This window comes from Triticum aestivum, chromosome 4B (genome assembly GCF_018294505.1).
Source record: "Triticum aestivum cultivar Chinese Spring chromosome 4B, IWGSC CS RefSeq v2.1, whole genome shotgun sequence".
In the NCBI taxonomy this organism is placed as follows: Eukaryota; Viridiplantae; Streptophyta; class Magnoliopsida; order Poales; family Poaceae; genus Triticum; species Triticum aestivum.
This window is the reverse complement of record NC_057804.1, coordinates 282722145-282742476: the sequence shown is the minus strand read 5'-3', so window position 1 is coordinate 282742476 and position 20332 is coordinate 282722145. Positions and strand designations below refer to the sequence as shown.

Sequence of the window (20332 nt, the reverse complement as noted above, 5' to 3'; positions counted from 1 at the left end):
GAACTGAAGAATTTCATCATGTTATCTTTCATTTCTTCCGTTCATATTCTTCATGCGTTGAATGTATGATTGCATGTTCTTCACTCTTACGTATCCTGATTGCATGTACTTTGATTCTGTGATGACTTAGTTTCCCTTGTGTTTCTATTTCTTCACTTTGATCTTCATCAAATTCATCGGAGTTCGATGAATTTCTAAAAATCTCCATTCACCCCCTGGGAGTAAACCTGCACTTTCAGTAACCCACAAACGACCAGCTACGCTATAGAAATGTCATCGGGAGTGAGGTAGGAGTTATCACCCTCGTCACTCAATAGTAGCTCTATAGAGTTGCTCAATTAAGGGGGTATGTGGTGTTGTGTCGGTCTCTGCACATCAATCACACGGATCGAGTCAACCGGTAACAAAGTTAGGCAACATGGACAAGAGTGCGGAGCCACGGGTGGATCACTAACCAACCTAAACTAAGCATTTTGGATACCAGGTAAGGTATCAACAACAGGTTACAAAATCAGGCTATGCATCAGAATAGGAGTTGTGAGTAGCAAAATCTAATGCAAGCACGAGATAGAAATAATGGGTGATACAGGAATGATCAAGGGAGTTTTGCTTGCCTGGAAGCTCTACTGAAAGGGGCTAGAAGTCAGGGCGTAGCCGTACTAGGAGCAACGTCAATCTCGGAGTTTACCGACGAGAAGAAGGGAATAGACAATAAATATAAAGCAAACAAATGCAACACAGATGCATGACATGGCAATATGTTGTGCTAGGGGTGACCTAACGCAGTGGTACACATTACATATAGAGCGGGAAAACATCTGGGAATAATTTCCCGGCTTCAGGCAATTATTGGATAGACGATCCAGAGGGGAAGGTTCCGTGTTTGCAGTTTTGGAGGCATGCAGCAGATATGTGGATGGCATATTCAGGTTCGTCTTATTTTTCTGATCATTTTTCATATATAAATTATTTTCATCCGAGTTACGGTTTATTTTATATGAATTCTTGAAGTTTTAAACAATTTCTCAATTTACTAGAATTAATTAAATTCACATTACAAACAGTAAATATGTTTGTCACCTAGTGCAGTGCCAGCTATAGTCAATGACATGTGGGGCCAGGGGCTGGTTTGACCCACTCAACTTATTGAATGGTCAACCGATGAACAATAAAAGTGGACACCGCATGTCATAGGCTTAGATATTTTATTTTGATTCAACTTTTTATTTTACCGGCGGGCCCCATGTGTCATATGCACATTTAGACTAACTAAATAATTGAACTAACCTAAGCTAATCCAAATCTAAGCAGGGCCGGCCTGAGTTAATTGCACAGAAGTACCACAATTCGGGCATCACATGCAGATTGGTACCATGATTGCTAATTTTTACGTGTCAGTGCCAACATTCGTCTAAATTTTTGCAAATTAGGCTAAAACGCGTATTTATACGTATTGAGAGTGTATCTGACCGTTGGGGCCCATCTGTCAGGTGCCGACGTGGCATATTTTTTGCAGAAAACCCCTTGGCTTTATACATAATCACATAAATGTCCATTTTTCGCAGGAAAACCGCCATTGAGAGGGACTTTTTTTTTGTTCGAATTGAACAAATAAATAACCGGAACGAAAAAACGCGCGCGAGCGCGACTCGAACCCGCGACCAGCAGGTCTGCCGCCGGGCGCGCTAGCCACTACGCCACAGCGCCGCTGTTGACGTGATACAGGCGAACTTTCTATTATACTAGCGCATACGCTGGGCCGGCACGCTGGGCCGGCACCTGGGCCAAGCAAAGCCTGCAATATTTTACAAAAAATTTAGTAGATGCAAAATGATCATTTTTTAATAGATGCAAAATGATCATTTTAAAAAAGTTCAATATGAGGAGAGATGTTGATAATGATCTACCATGTGTTCTCTTTTCGTTGTGCACCTGAGGAGAGATGTTGGAGTCAGGTGATATGTATGAGATGCTTTCTAATAGAATTGTTTTCTGTTTTGCATAGTCATGTAATACATTAGGAAGTGCATAGAACATTTATCCTATCCAAGTCTTTGAACTGCAAGAAGGCAAAATTTGATCTCATGAATTTATTATGGCTATGTCCTGATAGCTTTTGTTGGCGCTACTAATATTAGGCAGTCCATAAAAAATAAAACGGTATATCACACTTCTAGATACCTGACAGTTTTTTTGTGAACGCTATTTTTCTTAGTCAGCGCACTGGAAATAAAATGTGTATTACACTAGCATTTGTTTTGGAGAAAGAGATATGCATAAATGTGTATTACACTAAGCATTTGTTTTTGGAGAAAGAGAGATGTGCATGCTGGAACTTCTGATTGATGTTGTGTGCGCTAACTCCTTGATGTTAGATTTAATGTGCCCAGTTTTCTTGCCTTCTAATGCTTTCAGGCTATATTCTCTATGCATATATTTTATTATTTTCTAAAACTGTATGCTGAGGCAGCAACTTCTTTTTTGCTTTGTTTTTTGGGTAGTAGTATTAACCTCATATATGTTTTCAAATTGTTCTAATCATGGTTTTCTGTTGAAACTTTTCAGCCTGGTACACCTGTTAGATCAGCTGCTAATAATGATGCCCAAGAATCACACACCATAGGTGTTGCTGACGAACACATCGGTGCAGTTGTAGGGCGTGCAGGAAGGAACATAACAGAGATCATTCAGGTATCTTCTTACACCGTGTGATTCTGAACCTCATTAGTGTTGTTTTACTGCACATGGTCAAACATGTATGCTCATTGTATAGATAGCAGAGGCTTCTGCATCATATTACTTCCTCCGTTCTATAATGTAATGCATATTGATTTTTTCCTGCAGCAATCTTGTTAATAGTGCTCGTTTGGTCATGTAGTTTCCCTGCAGCAGATAAATAGTTAGGAACATTGGAGCATGTTGTCTGCCCAGCGTGCCGGCCCAGCGTGTGCCCTAGTATAATAAAGTCTTCGCCTGTATGCCCGGCGGCAGACCTGCAGGTCGCGGGTTCGAATCGCGCTCGCGCGCGTTTTTTCATTCCGGTTATTTATTTGTTCAAGTCGCTGGAAACTTTCGAACAAGTCCGCGAAAAACTTGCGAACAAAAAAAAAGTCCCTCTCAATGGCGGTTTTCCTGTGAAAAATGGACATTTATGTGATTACGTATAAAGCCAAGGGGTTTTCTGCAAAAAATATGCCACGTCGGCACCTGACAGACGGGCCCCAACGGTCAGATACACTGTCAATACGTATAAATACGCGTTTTAGCCTAATTTGCAAAAATTTAGACGAATGTTGGTACTGACACGCAAAAATTAGCAATCGTGGTACCAATCTGCATGTGATGCCCGAATTGTGGTACTTCTGTGCAATTAACTCGGCCGGCCTCACTTGGCAGGGGACACAGCCGTGCCCTTCCAGTGGTTGCGCGCGCACGGGAGCAGAGGGCTCCGGCGGCCACGGCCAGGAGCTGCGGCGGGGAGCGCGGCCAGAGGCAGGCGCGGACGGACGGAGCAGGTCGGAGGCGGCCTCGGCCAGGAGCGGCGGGGTGCATGTAGGCGGGGGCGAGCAGCGGCGGCAGCGGGCAGTGCGGCTGCAGCGGCAGCAGGCAACAGCATCAGCAAAGCAGAGTAGCAGTGGAAGCACGTAGAGTAGTAGCAGCACAACACAACAAGCAGCAAACAGAGCAACGACATCACGTACAGTAGTAGAAGCACAATGCAACAAGCAGCAGGCAGAGCAGCGGCATAACGTAAAGTAGCAGCAGCACGGCGCAACAAGCAGCAGGCACAGTAGCAGCATCACGTAGAGTAGCAGTAGCACAGCAGCAAGTAGCAGGCAAAGCAGCAGAAGCAACACAAGGAGCAGCGGGGTGCGCGTATGTGGACGCTGAGCTTTGGCCATGGCGGCCGCCTGCTCGTATAGGCGACTACGATGAAGGATTGAGACCGGGGTGAGGCGGATTCAAAGGAGGAGCTCACCGCGGATCCATAGGCGTGCTCGGGGAGGTTGGGGAGGGACCAGAGCAGTGGCAATCGACGACGGATGACGATAATGTACGCGGTGAAAACGAGGTCGATGGCGAGCGTACGGGCCATCCCAGCTCGATTCAGTGCTCGGGATGGACGAAGTGGACCGTGGCGATTCTCCTGGACGTCTTCTCAAGCGACGAGGCATGCGGTGGCCACGGCTACGACAATGCTCATGGCGACCACGAGCTCGGGCGAGCTCCAGTCGACGAGAGAGAGCGAATGAGGGGGAGAATGAGGGCTAGGGTTCAACACGGGGCTGGGGGTTGCTCTTATCCAACTACACGACCGTGGGATGGTCAACACGGCGACATTCGCGGCATGGACGGTGTGCGTGCGTGCACAGCGCCATGGTCTCTCTGCCTCTATCCAAGGGTGGGCGAAAGGCCGTGGTGGGCTGGGCTTTGGTGCACTGTGGCCACTAGGGCCTAGGTGCACAGTAGTTAGTTAGGCATTTTCTTTTTCTTTTATTCTTTTCTACATTTTCTCTTGATAGCAAATGATTTTTGTAGAATGTGAAACTTCCCACATAAATACATTACGATATTTGGCACTGCCACAAAAAATTTGGGAAGCATTTGAATTTTTTTGAATTTTTCATAATTGGAGAAGCATTTAAATTTGCTGATTTGACACTGTTTTAATTGCTATAGCCCATTTAAGCAAATAAGTGATGTTGTTTTCGTTAACAAAAAATATTTATGGAATATTTGCGAAAAGATGAACTATTTTGCAACAATTTTTGTGCAACTTCAAATTTCACTTGCAATTTGAATTTGACTTCAGTGGTGGAATTTGAAATGAGATATGAATCCAAAGGTGATCAAACATTACAAACCAAAGTGATTAAGCATAATCATGAGGTTCACTGTAACTCATTACATAGGGGTGTTACAATAGTCATGTATCAATCCTATTCATATGAGAATCTTTAGGGATAGTTTTAGGATTTTAGCATCTCCAAAGAAATAGTTGCTTCACAATTGCATATAATGGACAGGAGGGTTTCTAGGGGCTCCCATCAAAATCCGAGAAATCTTGGGTCATTGCTTGATGGATATAGACATGATATTCACAGGATAAGGTCCATGAATATTTTCAGAATTTTAGAAACAACAAAAAAGTAGTTGCTTCACAATGGTCATCACATAGACATTTCAAAAATATGAAAAATACTATTTCCTAAGTCAAATGTACTTGGGAATTCTATGTGATGAATATAAAGGTACAAGATATGCCCACCAAGTTAATAAGTTTTGGGTGCAGGGAAATATACTTTTAGTTTCATGTGCCAATAATGGAGATAAAATGTGTATTCAATAAATGGAAATATTGCTAAATGACATAGCAATATTTTTGGTGAGATTCGTATATATCATCGGTGCTATGATAATAGTCGGACAATCATTGGTGCAAAGGAAAAGAAGTTTCCTTTGTAATGGGCATAAGTCGAATCAGGGTTTAATATGGTGGCATTAGCGTGTAAGAGATAAACCCTAAGAATTTCAGCTTGGGATCAAGGGTCACTTAAGAAGGTTTCCAAGTTCCGTGGAGAGAGCTTGCCGAATTACCAAGGTCATTCACCAAAGATCCAAATGAAATCCAAGAAATTCAATGCAATGGGAAAGACAGAGCTAGAGGACATGCCAAATTTCACTAATTGATGTTTGGTCTGTGCCAAACTATCTTGAGTTTATTCCACGCTTGCGCCAGATAGATGAGCCTACTCATAACAAACATGTCACTAATCGACAACATGAACCTTCCCGCAGTAGGATATGCTGAGCAATGCACATGTGAATAGCGAGCAACATCCGCATCACATGGCGAATTCACTAAAACAAAGGTAGCCTGATTAGTGATTGGATGCGCCCCCGAAGTTGAGATGCCACACTGTCCCACTAACACATCATATATCATAAACGAAATTAACATGTATACATGAGTTGAGACGAGAGCAACTAGAAGTGGCCTAGTGCATGTTTGATATTAACATTGAAAAATGGGATAGGAGCAGGAGATTGGGACGGATCGAACCAAAGTCCTCAAAGGCGAACCATCTTCAGGTGCCCCTTGAGCAGCTCCTGCAAAGTACCGCGCCGTTCCTCCTCCCCAATCTTCCCAAGGGGCTCAACTTTGGATAGAAGGCTATTGTTACATCCTTCACTTCCTTCTCTTCCACCATCGAGCTTATGCCCAGGAAGGGGAGGGTGCTACAATGGCACCGATCAGATTTGTCGGGAATATTACACGAAGGAAGGCGAAATGTGGAGATGGAGTCGAACTACGAGTCTGGGAGCTCCATCCCCACCCTGTTGCATGCCGCACAAGGAAGAGATGTTTTAGTGGAAAATCAGAGAGTTGTGCGACATCGTCCACTACACACTCATCCTTTCACGACCTTATGACCAATAACATCTCAGCCAATTCACCATGAGGAGGCCATTGTCGGTTCTAAATCCGGCATATCTCATAGTAGGGGTCCTAAGCTAGGCGTCTTGGAGTGATGGTAACATGGACACCGAATTTTACCCAGGTTCGGGCTCTCTCGAAGAAATAATACCCTACTAATCAATTGTAAGTACAGTGGGTTTTACACCCAAACTACAGAGTGTCGTGTTCTCCTCAAGGACTAGTCGACCAGTGACTACGCTCGGCTAAATCTAGGTAACACAATATTGGGTGAAGAAAGCAGAATATTAAATCTAGACTAACTAAGATCATTCGGGAAAATTGTCGACCAAAAAAATGAAAAGAAGGAAAGGGAGGTTCAGATGGTAATCTCTATCTTTATGGTATTATTGATTTACTTGAGAATGTAAGCACTGACACAAGCATAACAAATTGACCAAAGGGAAACGACAATACTAGAACACATATGTTTATCTAACATGTAACCGAGAGAGGAACCAAGAATGTAGGACAGAATTGAAATATTTCACATTATAGACACACACATATATGTGTGTGCACACACACACACACATATACTAGTATACATGTACGTGCAAATGCACGCATTGGCTTCCCTCGCGTGATTGGTGCATTGCACAACATCCAACTCAAAACTCCGTCCCAAATCCTTCTGCCATGACGCGATTAGTGTGTGCGCTACCGATGCTTATGGATCGATTGCCAAGGCGGCTGAGACAGCCAGCTACATGCGCGGATGGACGACAACAGCAGCAAGCATGTGGATTTTTTCAGCATTGACATCTGTGGATGGTTCTAGAGAACAACAGTAGCTTGGCTGGTACTAATTATCTGTGGATGGTTCCGGAGAACAACAGTAGCTTCGCTGGTACTGTAGCTAGAACTGTAGCAGCGAACCCGAGCATTTCCAACCATTGGATGGACCCTATCAATGGTTCAGGTTGCTTCCTGGTCATGAGATTCGAAATTTCAAAACGGGTACACTATATATATATATATATATATATATATATATATATATATATATATATATCACGGGTACTTGAGCAACACAGGAACTACAAATTGAACAAACACGACTATGCAGCAAGTGCAGTACTCAAGTGACAAATTTAACTAATTAACACATACAAGAACATAGAGTCACATGCCCCAACACCATTCACATATGAGCGATTTAACACTACACAAGCACAAGTCTGAAACTAAGCAGTAAGTGGACGCTGGAGAGAGCAGGTAGCAGCAGTGTTTGGGAGATTCAGAGAAAAGAAGGGAAGCGGCAAGGTAGGCAAAGGAAGAAGAGCAGCAACAGGGGCGTGGGAGAAAGGAGTAGCAGCAGTTTCAGAGAAGCAGCGGAGCAGCAACAGTTTCGAACAGAGGAGGAGCAGAAGAAGTTGGTTCAGAGAAGGAAACATCAGGAGGTTGAGGGAGAAGAAGTAGCAGCAGGTTGGGGCAAGGGAAGGGGAAGAGCAGCAGCAGCCAGCTAGAGAAGTGGTGCAAGGGAGGAGCAGCAACAGGTGGAAGAGAGAAGAAGCAGCAGGGGCGGCAGTGGAGACGAGCGCTCATGCGGAGGACCAGACGCCCGTCTGATAGGGCGCGCGAGGTGCGGCGCTGGTGGAGTGGCGGATGGATGAATGGTGCGGTGATGCTGGTGGACGGATGATGGAGTGGTGGCTGGATGGATGGCGCACCGCCACGCCGGCCTGGCCGCAGCGAAGGCCGGTGGTGGAGAAGGAGGGGTGAGGGAGAGAGATGTGTGCCAGGCCCGAAGGGGATCGAAGGAGATGGCTAGGGATTTGACCCCTCTCTATCAGATCTGCCACTTTGCAATTTTCCCTCCTACTTCTCTTCTTTCTTCCAAGTAGATCCCCTCTCTTCTATAGTTGGCCCCCCGATTACTTCATTTCTTCTCGCACAAGTCCATTCTTCCTCCTCTTCTTCATTCTCTTAGCCACTTAGTCCGGATCTTGAAGTTTATAGTGCCTTTGCGCACTTTTCTGCAAAAGCAACAAGTGACAAGTAAATGATCCTTTATATGATTTTCATTCACATATTCAATCATTCATAGCAAGAAGTGAAAGAATATATCTCAATAAACCGCATATTTGAGTGACAAAAGATGTATATGAAATGTGCTTATCACCTACGTCCTGCTTTTGATTGTATTCGTATGGGGTATAGTACAGAGTACATGTATCTACCACGAGATTGTTCTAATGAATATGAGATCATCTATTGACTAGCCTGGCCTCGGTTTATATAATACACCAGATGACTAGGGTTTAGGAGAGTCCTCGTCTTGTGTGCCAAGTCTTGTGGAAACCTCCTTGTATATGGCATGGGCTGCCCGAAGTGGCCCATTAGTGAGCCGCCATGGGGGTCCTCAGCCCGACCTACCTAGTCGGGAGATGACGTGGTGAGTACCCCCTAGTCCAGGACACCATCACTAACCCCCTTGAACCGGTCTTCAAGTTGGGGACGCTCCTCGGTTCTTCCGAACTGTCCTACGTCTTCGGCCATCGGTCTTGAAAGCTGGTTCAACAAGTTTTCCCATCTCTGATCTTGACAATCTCCGAGGTGTATCCGAAGAGTTTACCCGTCGGGCATCCAAGAGTTTGTACGTTGGGCGTCGAGAACCCCTATAAATTCTTGGCCATTATCAATGCCTACTTATTTTTGCGTCGCACCTCGGGCGCATCCGAGGTGTCCTTTTGCAGCCGAGCTCTAACGTCGGTTACATCTGAGGTGTCATAGATCACCTTGGTTCGAAAAAGTTGAAGGAGTTCAGCCGAGCTTAATGCCAGAAATGCCCTCTATGGATCCAGCCACTTGTATCCGAGCTTTACACTGGACTGCTTCTGAGGTGATGCACCACCTTGGGCTTTGTCTGATTTTTTGTGAGTAAGTTTTTGATTGGTGCAATTTATTCTCCGCCGAGATATATAGCCAGAATCCGTCAAGGAGTGTGTCGGCTTAAAATCCGAGATGCACCTGAAAGGAAACATGAAACTGCTAGTCCTAGTAGCCCTTGAGACTCGGGTCAATTCGCGAAATCGGCTTGAGGGTCAACTCCTAGCTCGGCAGCATACGTAGGAATGGAAACACGGTGTGTAATAGCCCCCGAGACTCAGGTTTGGTGCGGTCGACCAACCTGAGGGTCGTAATCTCCTTAGAAATTGTTTTGCGCTTTGAATTTTCTGCATTGAATCGTCAATGCAATAGCCCCCGAGCCTTAATTTGGACACGGGTGGCTGAATTAAGGATCGATATTCATTTGACACGGGTGGCTATCTGAACAAGACTATGCCCTTGACTTTTTAATAGACGACTTGAAGTAAATTAACTTTGTCCAGTATGTGTAATGATTCTATGTATCAAAGTACTTTACATCATTAATGCTCAGATCCGCATTAAATAAACTTTGTTGACCGACCATCGGCTTCAACCTCCTCGACAAGTAGCCAAGGAGTGTTTTCCTGCTTTATAAAGTGTCACATCCCTAGTTCTGGTATAACCTAGACTGGCTAGTCTTTTGTGCATCATGTTTAAATTCCATTTAAACTTGAAATGGGGATTTGTGAAACCCTCAGAATCATTTTTGGAAATGACCCAAATAAAAATTGCTCCAAAAGGGTCCAAGAAAATGCTCATGTTGCCCTCTGAAAATATTGGATAGAGATAAAAATCAAACCAATATTTTTAGGATCTCATAAGTATTTATTTTGGGCATTTGGAATTAATGCAGTAATTATTTGCTTTGGATATATATTGTTATATATATATAATATTGTCCAAAAACTATGCCATTTATTAAGGAGCTCTGGAATAATATAACTAGCTTCTATAAAAATTGGCATAACAAAATAAAATGGTTTAGTATTTTTATTAAACCAAACAAATGTCAGAAAAATAGAAAAAGAAACAAAAAGAGGAAAACCCTACCTGGACTTACCCGCGGCCTGGCACTGTGTGGCCTGGCCCAGCGGCCCAGCAGGCCGGCCCAGCCAGCTGGCCGACGCCAGTCGTCCCCTTCCTCGCGCCAGGAGGACAGGGGCACGCGCCGGTGCGCGCGGCCACGCGTTCGGCTGGGGCCACGTCTCCCCGCCACCTCCTGCTTCTCCCCCTCGTCATCTGGATGCCCCGCGCAACGCCACGCGCCGCCCCGACCGCTCTCACTCTCCCCCTGTTCTCTCCCTCGTCGTTTCCCCACCGTGCCCGAACGCTGCCGTCGCCGCCGCACGCCGTTGTTGTAGCCACCGCCTCCCCCTCGCCTCTCCGACACGCGCAGGAGCTCCGCCTCCTCGCTCTGAAGCTCTCCGCCGAGCCACACAAGCCGGAGCGCCCCGTGGAGCCGTCGCCGTCGCCTTCATCACCTCCAGCCGCCGCAGATCGCCATCACCGCTTTGTCGTATCCAGCGCGTCCCCGGCCACAACGAGCAGCCCTGCAAGTCCGCCGTGAGCCCTGCTTCTTCTCCCCTCTCTCCCCTGGTCGCGCTCGCCCTCTAGCTATCGTCTCCACCATGGACGAACCTTCGCCGCCGCCGAGCTCGCCGTCGACGCAGCTCCGGTGACCATTTGGTCACCCCGACGAGTCCAACAAGCTCGTAAGGCCCCGTAGAGCATCCCTAGCGCCTTGCTTCTCTCGTCTTCGAGCTCCAAACGCGCTCTCATGCACGACCGAACTCCAGCGGCCGCAACCGAGCTCACCGCCGCCGACTCCGGCCATCCCAGGCCCAGCCACGACCACCGGCCGACGCGCCATCGAGCTGGCTCTCCAACGCGCCTAGCCGCGCGTCATTTGGAGCACCACAGAGGAAACCCGGGGCACAAGTACGCCGCGGATCTCGCCGGCGACTAACCGCCGGCGGGTTTGACTTGTTTGACCTGGGGTTTGACCCCCCCAGGGTCACTGACGCATGGGCCATGTCCCTGTTTAGTTTAGGTGTTAGTTTAGTTAGCGCTAATTAACTCAGTTAATTAGTTGTCTCTCTCACAGGTGGGCCCAGGCCCTAATTAACCTAGGTTTGTGCTAACCTAACACTAACTAACTCTGTTAGTTAGATGTTACACTGACATGTGGGTCCCTGCCGTCAGGTTTGACCTGGTCAGCACTGTTGACCTGCTGATGCAGGCATGACGTCATGCTGGCGCAATAATATATTTTCTGGAATTAAAATAAATCAGGAAATTCCAGAAAATGTTCAAAACTTCAAAAATTCATATCGATTCAACCGTAGCTCAGATTGAAATAAATTATATATGAAAAATTATCAGAAAAATGCAACCTATCCATCTGTACCAGTTTCATGCATGAAAAACCAAGTTATACCTGCTGTATAAGTGAAACACTAAAATGGCTTATATAAAGAGCTTATTTGGAGATGCATTTGAACCTTTGGTTCAAATGGACTTCAAACCAAATGAATACTAGTTGCATTAGCTCAATAGCATCACATCTTCATGCCATGTTCATGCATCATATCGTTGCATATGCTTGTGTATTGATTGTTGGCACCGTTCCTTCTCGATAGGTCCTGCTCCGGAGACCGTTCCAGAGTACCTGTCTGAGGAGCAGTGCCCCCTTGTTGATCTACCAGGCAAGCAAACCCCCTTGTTCATTCCGATAAATCCTACTCTCTCGCTCCTGCTCTCAGTTATTGCATTAGGACAACAACGATTCATCTGCTACTTTGTGCTGCGGTAGTTGAACCCATTCCTCTGCATGACCTGTCATTGCCACAGTAAATAGTTGAAACCCACTAGCATGTGTAGGAGTTGATTGAGCCATGTTGTGTTCCTACCATTCTATGCCTGCTATTGCTTAGAGTTGTGTCAGGTCTGGTTCATTGGGAATGAATTGGAGTGTTACGATATGTTCTGGTGCTGAGAATTAAGTGTGTGAACACGTTTTGGTAAAGGTAGCAGTGAGAGGCCATGTAGGAGTACATGGTGGGTTGTCTCACTGGAACCGTCCTTAAGCACTGAGTTCTATGTATGTTGTCCAATGACTCGATACTACCACACATTGGGCTCCGGGCGCTCCAAGCCCTCTCGACTTATTAACCAACTTGGTCTCTGTCCAGGAGTCGCAACTAGTTTCTGGTGTTTGTAGGTAGTGCTATTTTTCTACCAAGTGGCACCCGGCAGGGTGGGCTTGGGACAGACTAGGCACACGTGGCCTGGTGTACCGAGTGGCACCCGGATGGTGGGCTCGGGAACCCTGCACACATCGTTTGGGGCCGTGAGCGAAACCCCGGCCGGATCTCCTTGCGGATGGAACCCGAATAGGCGATAAACCTGGACTAGAGTCTTGTGTGGTTAGTCAGGTCGTGGCCGACACCCTCGCCAGGCTTCCGCTTGAAGGTTGCCGAGATACATGACGTGTACATGGCGGTAAGTGGCGAGAGCGTGTGTGAAGAAGTACACCCCTGCAGGGTTAACATGATCTATTCGAATAGCCGGGTCCGCGGTTATGGACTTCTTGGATGCTTACATGGTACATAGACAACTTGAAGTGGATACTCTAAAATGCTCAAGACAAGTGTGAGTGCTATGGATGGCCTTCTCGTAGGGAGACGGGGATGAATCCATAGTAGTGTATTGTGTGGTGATTAGTGGACTCGTGTGCGCCATATCACCTCAAAGAGTTCTGGTAGTCGTAGAACAGGATAGCCACAGAGTCAAAGCTGGCTTGCTGCAACTAAACCCCAGATTACCCTCTTGATACAAATGCATGTATGATAGGATCTGATGTAAGTCTTGCTGAGTACCTTTGTACTCATGTTGCTTTATTTATGTTTTTGCAGCGGAGACTTCGGTCTTACTAGTGTTCTCGTGGACTTCGACGAGTAGCTTGTACCTCAGCTACGATCTTGATCGGATGTTGTAGATAGTCAGGCTCTTCAGCCTTTTTCATTTGTAGATGTCTGTACTCAGACATGTAATGCTTCCGCTTGTTGCTTGTATGCTCTGTATGATGGGTCCTGTGACCCCTGTTTGCAATAAATGCTATGATGGCTCTTTGAGCCTTTATCTATATGAGTTGTTGAGTTATGCTGTGATGCCATGTTGTACAACACATACTTGCATGTTATGCGTACGTGTAATGTGTATTGCTATGTGTGGGATCTGACTATCTAGTTGTTTATCCTTAGTAGCCTCTCTTACCGGGAAATGTCTCCTAGTGCTTCCACTGAGCCCTGGTAGCTTGCTACTGCTCCGGAACACTTAGGCTGGCCGGCATGTGTCCTTCTTCGTTCCTGTGTCTGTCCCTTCGGGGAAATGTCACGCGATGAACATCGGAGTCCTGTTAGCCCGCTACAGCCCGGTTCATCGGAGTCCTGTTAGCCCAGTGCTACAGCCTGGATTCACTCGCTGATGACCGACACGTTCGATGCTGGGTCATGGATGCCTGTCCCTGTAAGTTAGTGCCACTTTGGGTTCACGACTAGCCATGTCAGCCCGGGTTCTTTGTCATATGGATGCTAGCGACACTATCATATACGTGTGCCAAAAGGCGCAAACGGTCCCGGGCATGGTAAGGCGACACCCGTGGGAATACCGTGCGTGAGGCCGCAAAGTGATATGAGGTGTTACATGCTAGATCGGTGTGGCATAGAGTCGGGGTCCTGACAGCTTTGGTATCAGAGCCTGACTGCCTGTAGGATTACCAAGCCAAACTGGTCGAAGTTGAGTCTAGAAATTCTTTAGTTATGTAAGGGAATTGATTGTGGGAAGGAATGTAAGGCTCTTTTTACTCCTTTTACCTCATGGCCTTCTGATCTGAGTCATCCTACCTTTCCTACGGGGTTAAGGAACTAGGCTTCTCTTCCGTCTATCAGGATCACGTGTTACTACTCCGTAGTCCCATAGGATTGGTTGATCAGAGTCATACCCAGTTTTCGAGTACTTCCGGTGTAGCCTGTTAGTTCTATTCCAGAACCTTGAGTGGTGATGTTGAGTTGTTGTACTACCCCATTTTTAGCAGGATGTCTCATTCTGAGCATTTTACTGCCGTTATGCTGCCGGAATTGCCCTAGGAATTCAAGAGATAGTATTTTTCCTTGTACTACATTCTATAGCCTATAGTTGATGCTGATTCCGTCCTTGGTCTCGTTTCTCAGGATGTCATCAGATACGCGAAGTTCTGTTGCTCGTAGCCAGAACCACGGAGATGGTAGGGATGAGGATCCTCCCGACCAGCCTTCGTTGACAGAGTTCATGCTAGAGATGGAGAGGAACAAGCGTGAGTCTAACCGCTTGTTGGCACGTATCGAGGAGAACACTGCACATCAGTTCAAAGGGTCCGTGACCATTCATGACTTCATTTGCTTGCACCCACCTACCTTTCATCATTCCATCGAGCCACTCGATGCAGATGACTGGCTCCGTAGCATCACTCATAAGCTGCGTTCCGCGAACGTAGCTGAAGATGACAAGGTCACCTATGCCACATACCACCTGGAAGGTCCTGCTAGTCTTTGGTGGCAGAACTATGAGGCTATGCTTCCAGCTGGCCAGATTCCTACCTGGAAGGATTTCACTGAGGCTTTTCGTGAGCATCACATTCCTTAGGCCCTCATCGATCGCAAGAGAGAAGAGTTCTGTAGTTTCACCCAGAGTAAGATGGCTGTTGATGCTTATAGTAGAGAGTTTGAGAACCTCGCCCGCTATGCCACAGAAGAAGTGTCCACGGACGCCAAGAAGCAGGCTAGGTTCCGGAAGGGTCTCAACCCCAAGTTGCGTCGTGACCTCCACCTGCATCATTGTGATACATTCCAAGCTCTTGTGAACAAGGCCATCAATGCAGAGACAGCTCAACTCACTTACGAGGAGTCTCGTAAGCACACCCGTGATTTGGGATCTTCCTTCGGCTCCAGTTCTCAGAAGCGTCGGATTTGGGTTCCAAACTCCGCTCTTCCTCCCGGATTTTCACCGAGATCATCTTATGTGGTGCCTTCCCCAGCTCAGTCGTATGCTCCACCCAGGCCTACTGGTAGACCGCTTGTCAGTGCGGGTCCACGTCCAACATCAGGGACTTGCTTCACATGCGGGAAGCCAGGACACTATGCACGTGACTGCTCTCAGACTAGTTATGCTCCATCCTAGCCCGAGAAGTCTGTTGGCCATGGTAAGCCATCACGCAAGACGATCAGTGCCAAGCTAGATCGCACTGAACGTGGACGCGTGCATCACGTCTCAGCTAAAGATGCTCATGATGATCCAGATGTTGTTCTTGGTACACTCCTTGTCAACTGTCATCCAGCATCGGTTCTATTCGATACTGGAGCATCTCACTCCTTCATTTCTGAAAGCTATGCTAACTTGCACAACATGTCATTTTGTGATATGCCCTCTCCGCTAGTCATCCAAACTCCTGGATCCAAATGGCAAACTTCTAGTGTAAGCCATGGTAATGAAATCCTTGTTGATAGACTTGTATTCCTTGCATCACTTGTAGCCCTCAAGTCCTCAGATATTAACATCATCTTGGGTATGGACTGGATGAAAGCTCATTATGCCAAGATTGATTGTTACACTAGGTCTGTTCAGCTTACACACCCATCTGGCAAGATAGTCACTGTCTCCACTAGAGTTGCAAAGCGTCAGCTCTATTCTCTTAATGCCAGCCCTCTTCCAGACCTTGAAGATATCCCGGTAGTCCGTGACTTTTCGGATGTCTTTCCAGAGGAACTGCAGGTGTTCCACCTGACAGAGATGTAGAGTTCGTCATAGATATTATCCCAGGAACAACTCCAATCTCTAGGAGACCTTACAAGATGGCACCCTTAGAACTAGCCGAGCTTAAGAAACAACTTGATGAGTCCTTGCAAAAGGGTTTCATCCATCCTAGTTCTTCTCCTTGGGCTTGCCCCGTCCTCTTCGTCAAGAAGAAGGATGGTACGGACCGGATGGTTGTAGATTATCGTCCCGTGAACTTGGTCACGATAAAGAACAAGTATCCGCTCCCCAGGATCAACGACCTGTATGACTAGCTCGCTGGATCCTCAGTCTTCTCCAAGATGGATTTGAGGTTAGGCTACCACCAAATCAAGATCAGAAATGGGGACATTCCTAAGACGGCTTTTGTCACTCGTTATGGTCAGTACGAGTACACCGTCATGTCCTTCGGTCTAACCAATGCTCCAGCCACATTCTCCCGCTTGATGAACTCGATCTTCATGGAGTACTTAGATAAGTTCGTCGTGGTTTACCTCGATGATATTCTTATTTACTCGAAGAACGAGGAAGAGCATGCCGAACATCTTAGACTTGTGTTAGAAAAACTCAGAGAGCACCGCCTTTATGCCAAGTTCTCCAAGTGTGAATTTTGGTTGCCAGAAGTGACCTACCCAGGCCACGTAATCTCTGGTAAGGGCATTGCTGTCAATCCCGAGAGAGTTAAGGCCGTTCTCGATTGGACTCCACCTGAAACCGTTAAACAAGTTAGGAGTTTCCTTGGTCTAGCCAGCTATTGTCGCCGCTTTGTTGAAAACTTCTCCAAAGTAGCTAAACCTCTCATGGAACTTCTCAAGAAAGATAAAAAGTTTGAGTGGTCCCCATAGTGTGAGTATAGTTTTCAGGAACTGAAAAGACGCCTGACTTCTGCTCCCATAGTTGTGCCACCGGATTTCACTAAAGACTTTGTTATCTACTGCGATGCCTCATGACAAGGACTAGGTTGCATTCTTATGCAGGATCGTCATGTGATTGCCTATGCATCTCGATAGTTGCATCCACATGAGGAGAATTATCCTACACATGATCTAGAGCTTGCAGCCGTAGTCTTTGCACTCAAGACCTGGCGACATTACCTTCTTGGTAAACGTTGCGAGATCTACACCGATCACCAGAGTCTCAAGTATATCTTCACCCAACCGGATCTGAACCTTAGGCAAAGACGTTGGTTGGAAGTGATCTAAGATTATGATCTAGGGATTACTTACACTCCAGGCAAAGCCAATGTCATGGCTGATGCGTTAAGCCGTAAATCCTATTGCAACAATCTCATGTTGCAGCAAGGCCAACCACTTCTCCATGAGGAATTCTGTAAGCTCAATCTTCACATTGCTCCTCACGGATTCCTTTCTACCTTGGTGGCGAAACCTGATCTTGAAGATCGGATTGTCGCTGCTCAAAAGCAAGACACAGGAATTTCTTGGATCAAGAGAAACATTAAGAAGGGAGTTGGTGGATGTTTCTCTATGGATGATCGTGGTGTTGTTTTCTTTGAGAATCGCTTGGTGGTTCCCAAGAATCAACATCTGGGACAATTGATTCTTAAGGAGGCGCATGAATCTCCTCTCACGATTCATCCCAGTAGTACTAAGACGTATCAGGACCTACGCCAGAGGTTCTGGTGGACTAGGATGAAGAGAGAAATCGCCCAGTCTATTGCTAACTGTGACGTTTGTCGTCGCGTTAAGGCAGAGCATAAAAGGCCTGCTGGCACCCTTCAGCCCTTATCCATTCCTGAGTGGAAATGGGATAAAGTTGGTATGGACTTCATCACCGGCTTTCCTAGGACCAAGAAAGCGAATAACGCTATCTTCGTAGTCATTAATCGTCTTTCCAAAGTGGCTCACTTCCTTCCTGTTCGAGAGAGTATCACTGCTAGTCAGCTCGCTGACTTATATATTTCTCGAATAGTGTCACTTCATGGTGTTCCACAAGAGATCAATTCAGACCGTGGCAGTCTTTTCACTTCTCATTTCTGGGAAAGTTTCCAAACTGCCATGGGAACCCATCTTTCCTTCAGTACCGCTTTCCACCCTCAGTCGAGTGGACAGGTGGAACGGGTCAATCAAATTCTCGAAGACATGCTTAGAGCTTGCGTTATCTCATTCGGTATGGATTGGGAGAAATGTCTTCCTTTCGCCGAGTTTGCTTATAACAATAGCTATCAATCCAGCCTCAAAAAAAGCTCCTTTTGAGATTCTCTATGGACGAAGATGTCGAACACCTTTGAACTGGTCAGAAACCAGTGAAAGACAATTCTTTGGACCGGACATGATCCAGGAGGCAGAAGAGCAAGTTCGCATCATTCGTGAGAATTTGAAAATAGCCCAGTCTCGTCAGAAGAGTCAGTATGATCGTCATCATAGGGATATGACCTATGAAATTGGCGACAAAGCTTATCTTCGGGTTACTCCCATGAGGGGTACCCATCGATTCGGTATCAAGGGCAAGTTGGCTCCTCGTTACATTGGTCCTTTTCGCATTCTCGCTAAACGAGGAGAGGTTGCCTACCAGTTGGAACTACCCCCACATCTTTCTTGAGTTCATGATGTCTTCCACGTCTCTCAACTCAGGCGTTGCTTCTCGGATCCCATCCGCGGAGTGGACCACGAAACGGTTGATCTCCAAGATAACCTCACATACCGAGAGTACCCGGTTCGCATTCTTGATCAAGCAGAGCGTGTCACTCGATGTCATAACATCAAGTTTCTCAAGGTTCAGTGGTCTCATCATTCTGAGAGAGAAGCTACTTGGGAGCGAGAGGATCGTCTTCGACTGGAGTACCCCGCTTTCTTTCTGTCGACCCCTGAATCTCGGGACGAGATTCTTTCAAGTGGGGGCGAGTTGTCACATCCCTAGTTCTGGTATGACCTAGACTGGCTAGTTTTTTGTGCATCATGTTTAAATTCCATTTAAACTTGAAATGGGGATTTGTGGAACCCTCAGAATCATTTTTGGAAATGACCCAAATAAAAATTGCTCCAAAAGGGTCCAAGAAAATGCTCATGTTGCCCTCTGAAAATATTGGACAGAGATAAAAATCAAACCAATATTTTTAGGATCTCATAAGTATTTATTTTGGGCATTTGGAATTAATGCACTAATTATTTGCTTTGGATATATATTGTTATATATATAAAATATTGTCCAAAAACTATGCCATTTATTAAGGAGCTCTGGAATAATATAACTAGCTTCTATAAAAATTGGCATAAGAAAATAAAATGGTTTAGTATTTTTATTAAACCAAACAAATGTTAGAAAAATAGAAAAAGAAACAAAAAGAGGAAAACCCTACCTGGACTTACCCGCGGCCTGGCACTGTGTGGCCTGGCCCAGCGGCCCAGCCAGCTGGCCGACGCCAGTCGTCCCCTTCCTCGCGCCAGGAGGACAAGGGCACGCGCCGGCGCGCGCAGCCACGCGTCCGGCTGGGGCCACGTCTCCCCGCCACCTCCTGCTTCTCCCCCTCGTCATCTGGATGCCCCGCGCGACGCCACGCGCCGCCTCGACCGCTCTCACTCTCCCCCTGTTCTCTCCCTTGCCGTTTCCCCATCGTGCCCGAATGCTGCCGTCGCCGCCGCACGCCGTTGCCGTAGCCACCGCCTCCCCCTCGCCTCTCCGACACGCGCAGGAGCTCCGCCTCCTCGCTCTGAAGCTCTCCGCTGAGCCACACAAGCCGGAGCGCCCCATGGAGCCGTTGTCGTCGCCTTCATCACCTCCGGCCGCCGCAGATCGCCATCGCCGCTTCGTCGTCTCCAGCGCGTCCCCGGCCACAACGAGCAGCCCTGCAAGTCCGCCGTGAGCCCTGCTTCTTCTTCCCTCTCTCCCCTAGTCGCGCTCGCCCTCTAGCTGTCGTCTCCACCATGGTCGAACCTTCGCCGCCGCCGAGCTCGCCGTCGACGCAGCTCCGGTGACCATTTGGTCACCCCGGCGAGTCCAACAAGCTCGTAAGGCCCCGTAGAGCATCCCTAGTGCATTGCTTCTCTCGTCTTCGAGCTCCAAACGCGCTCTCGTGCACGACCGAACTCCGGCGGCCGCAACCGAGCTCGCCGCCGCCGACTCCGGCCATCCCAGGCCCAGCCACAGCCACCGGCCGACGCGCTATCGAGCTGGCTCTCCAACGTGCCTAGCCGC

General features: G+C 47.1%; 1 protein-coding gene across 1 annotated transcript; it reads right to left on the bottom strand.

The window, feature by feature from the left end:
- Nucleotides 1-2234: 2234 nt before the first annotated feature.
- On the bottom strand, nt 2235-4255 carry LOC123094773 (uncharacterized). The gene is made up of 2 exons (XM_044516685.1): nt 3980-4255; nt 2235-3591 (listed from the first exon to the last, which is right to left on the bottom strand). The coding sequence occupies exons 1-2, from the start codon at nt 4094-4096 to the stop codon at nt 3283-3285; spliced, it is 426 nt and encodes a 141-aa protein (XP_044372620.1). The 5' UTR covers nt 4097-4255; the 3' UTR covers nt 2235-3282.
- Between the last annotated feature and the right edge of the window lie 16077 nt (nt 4256-20332).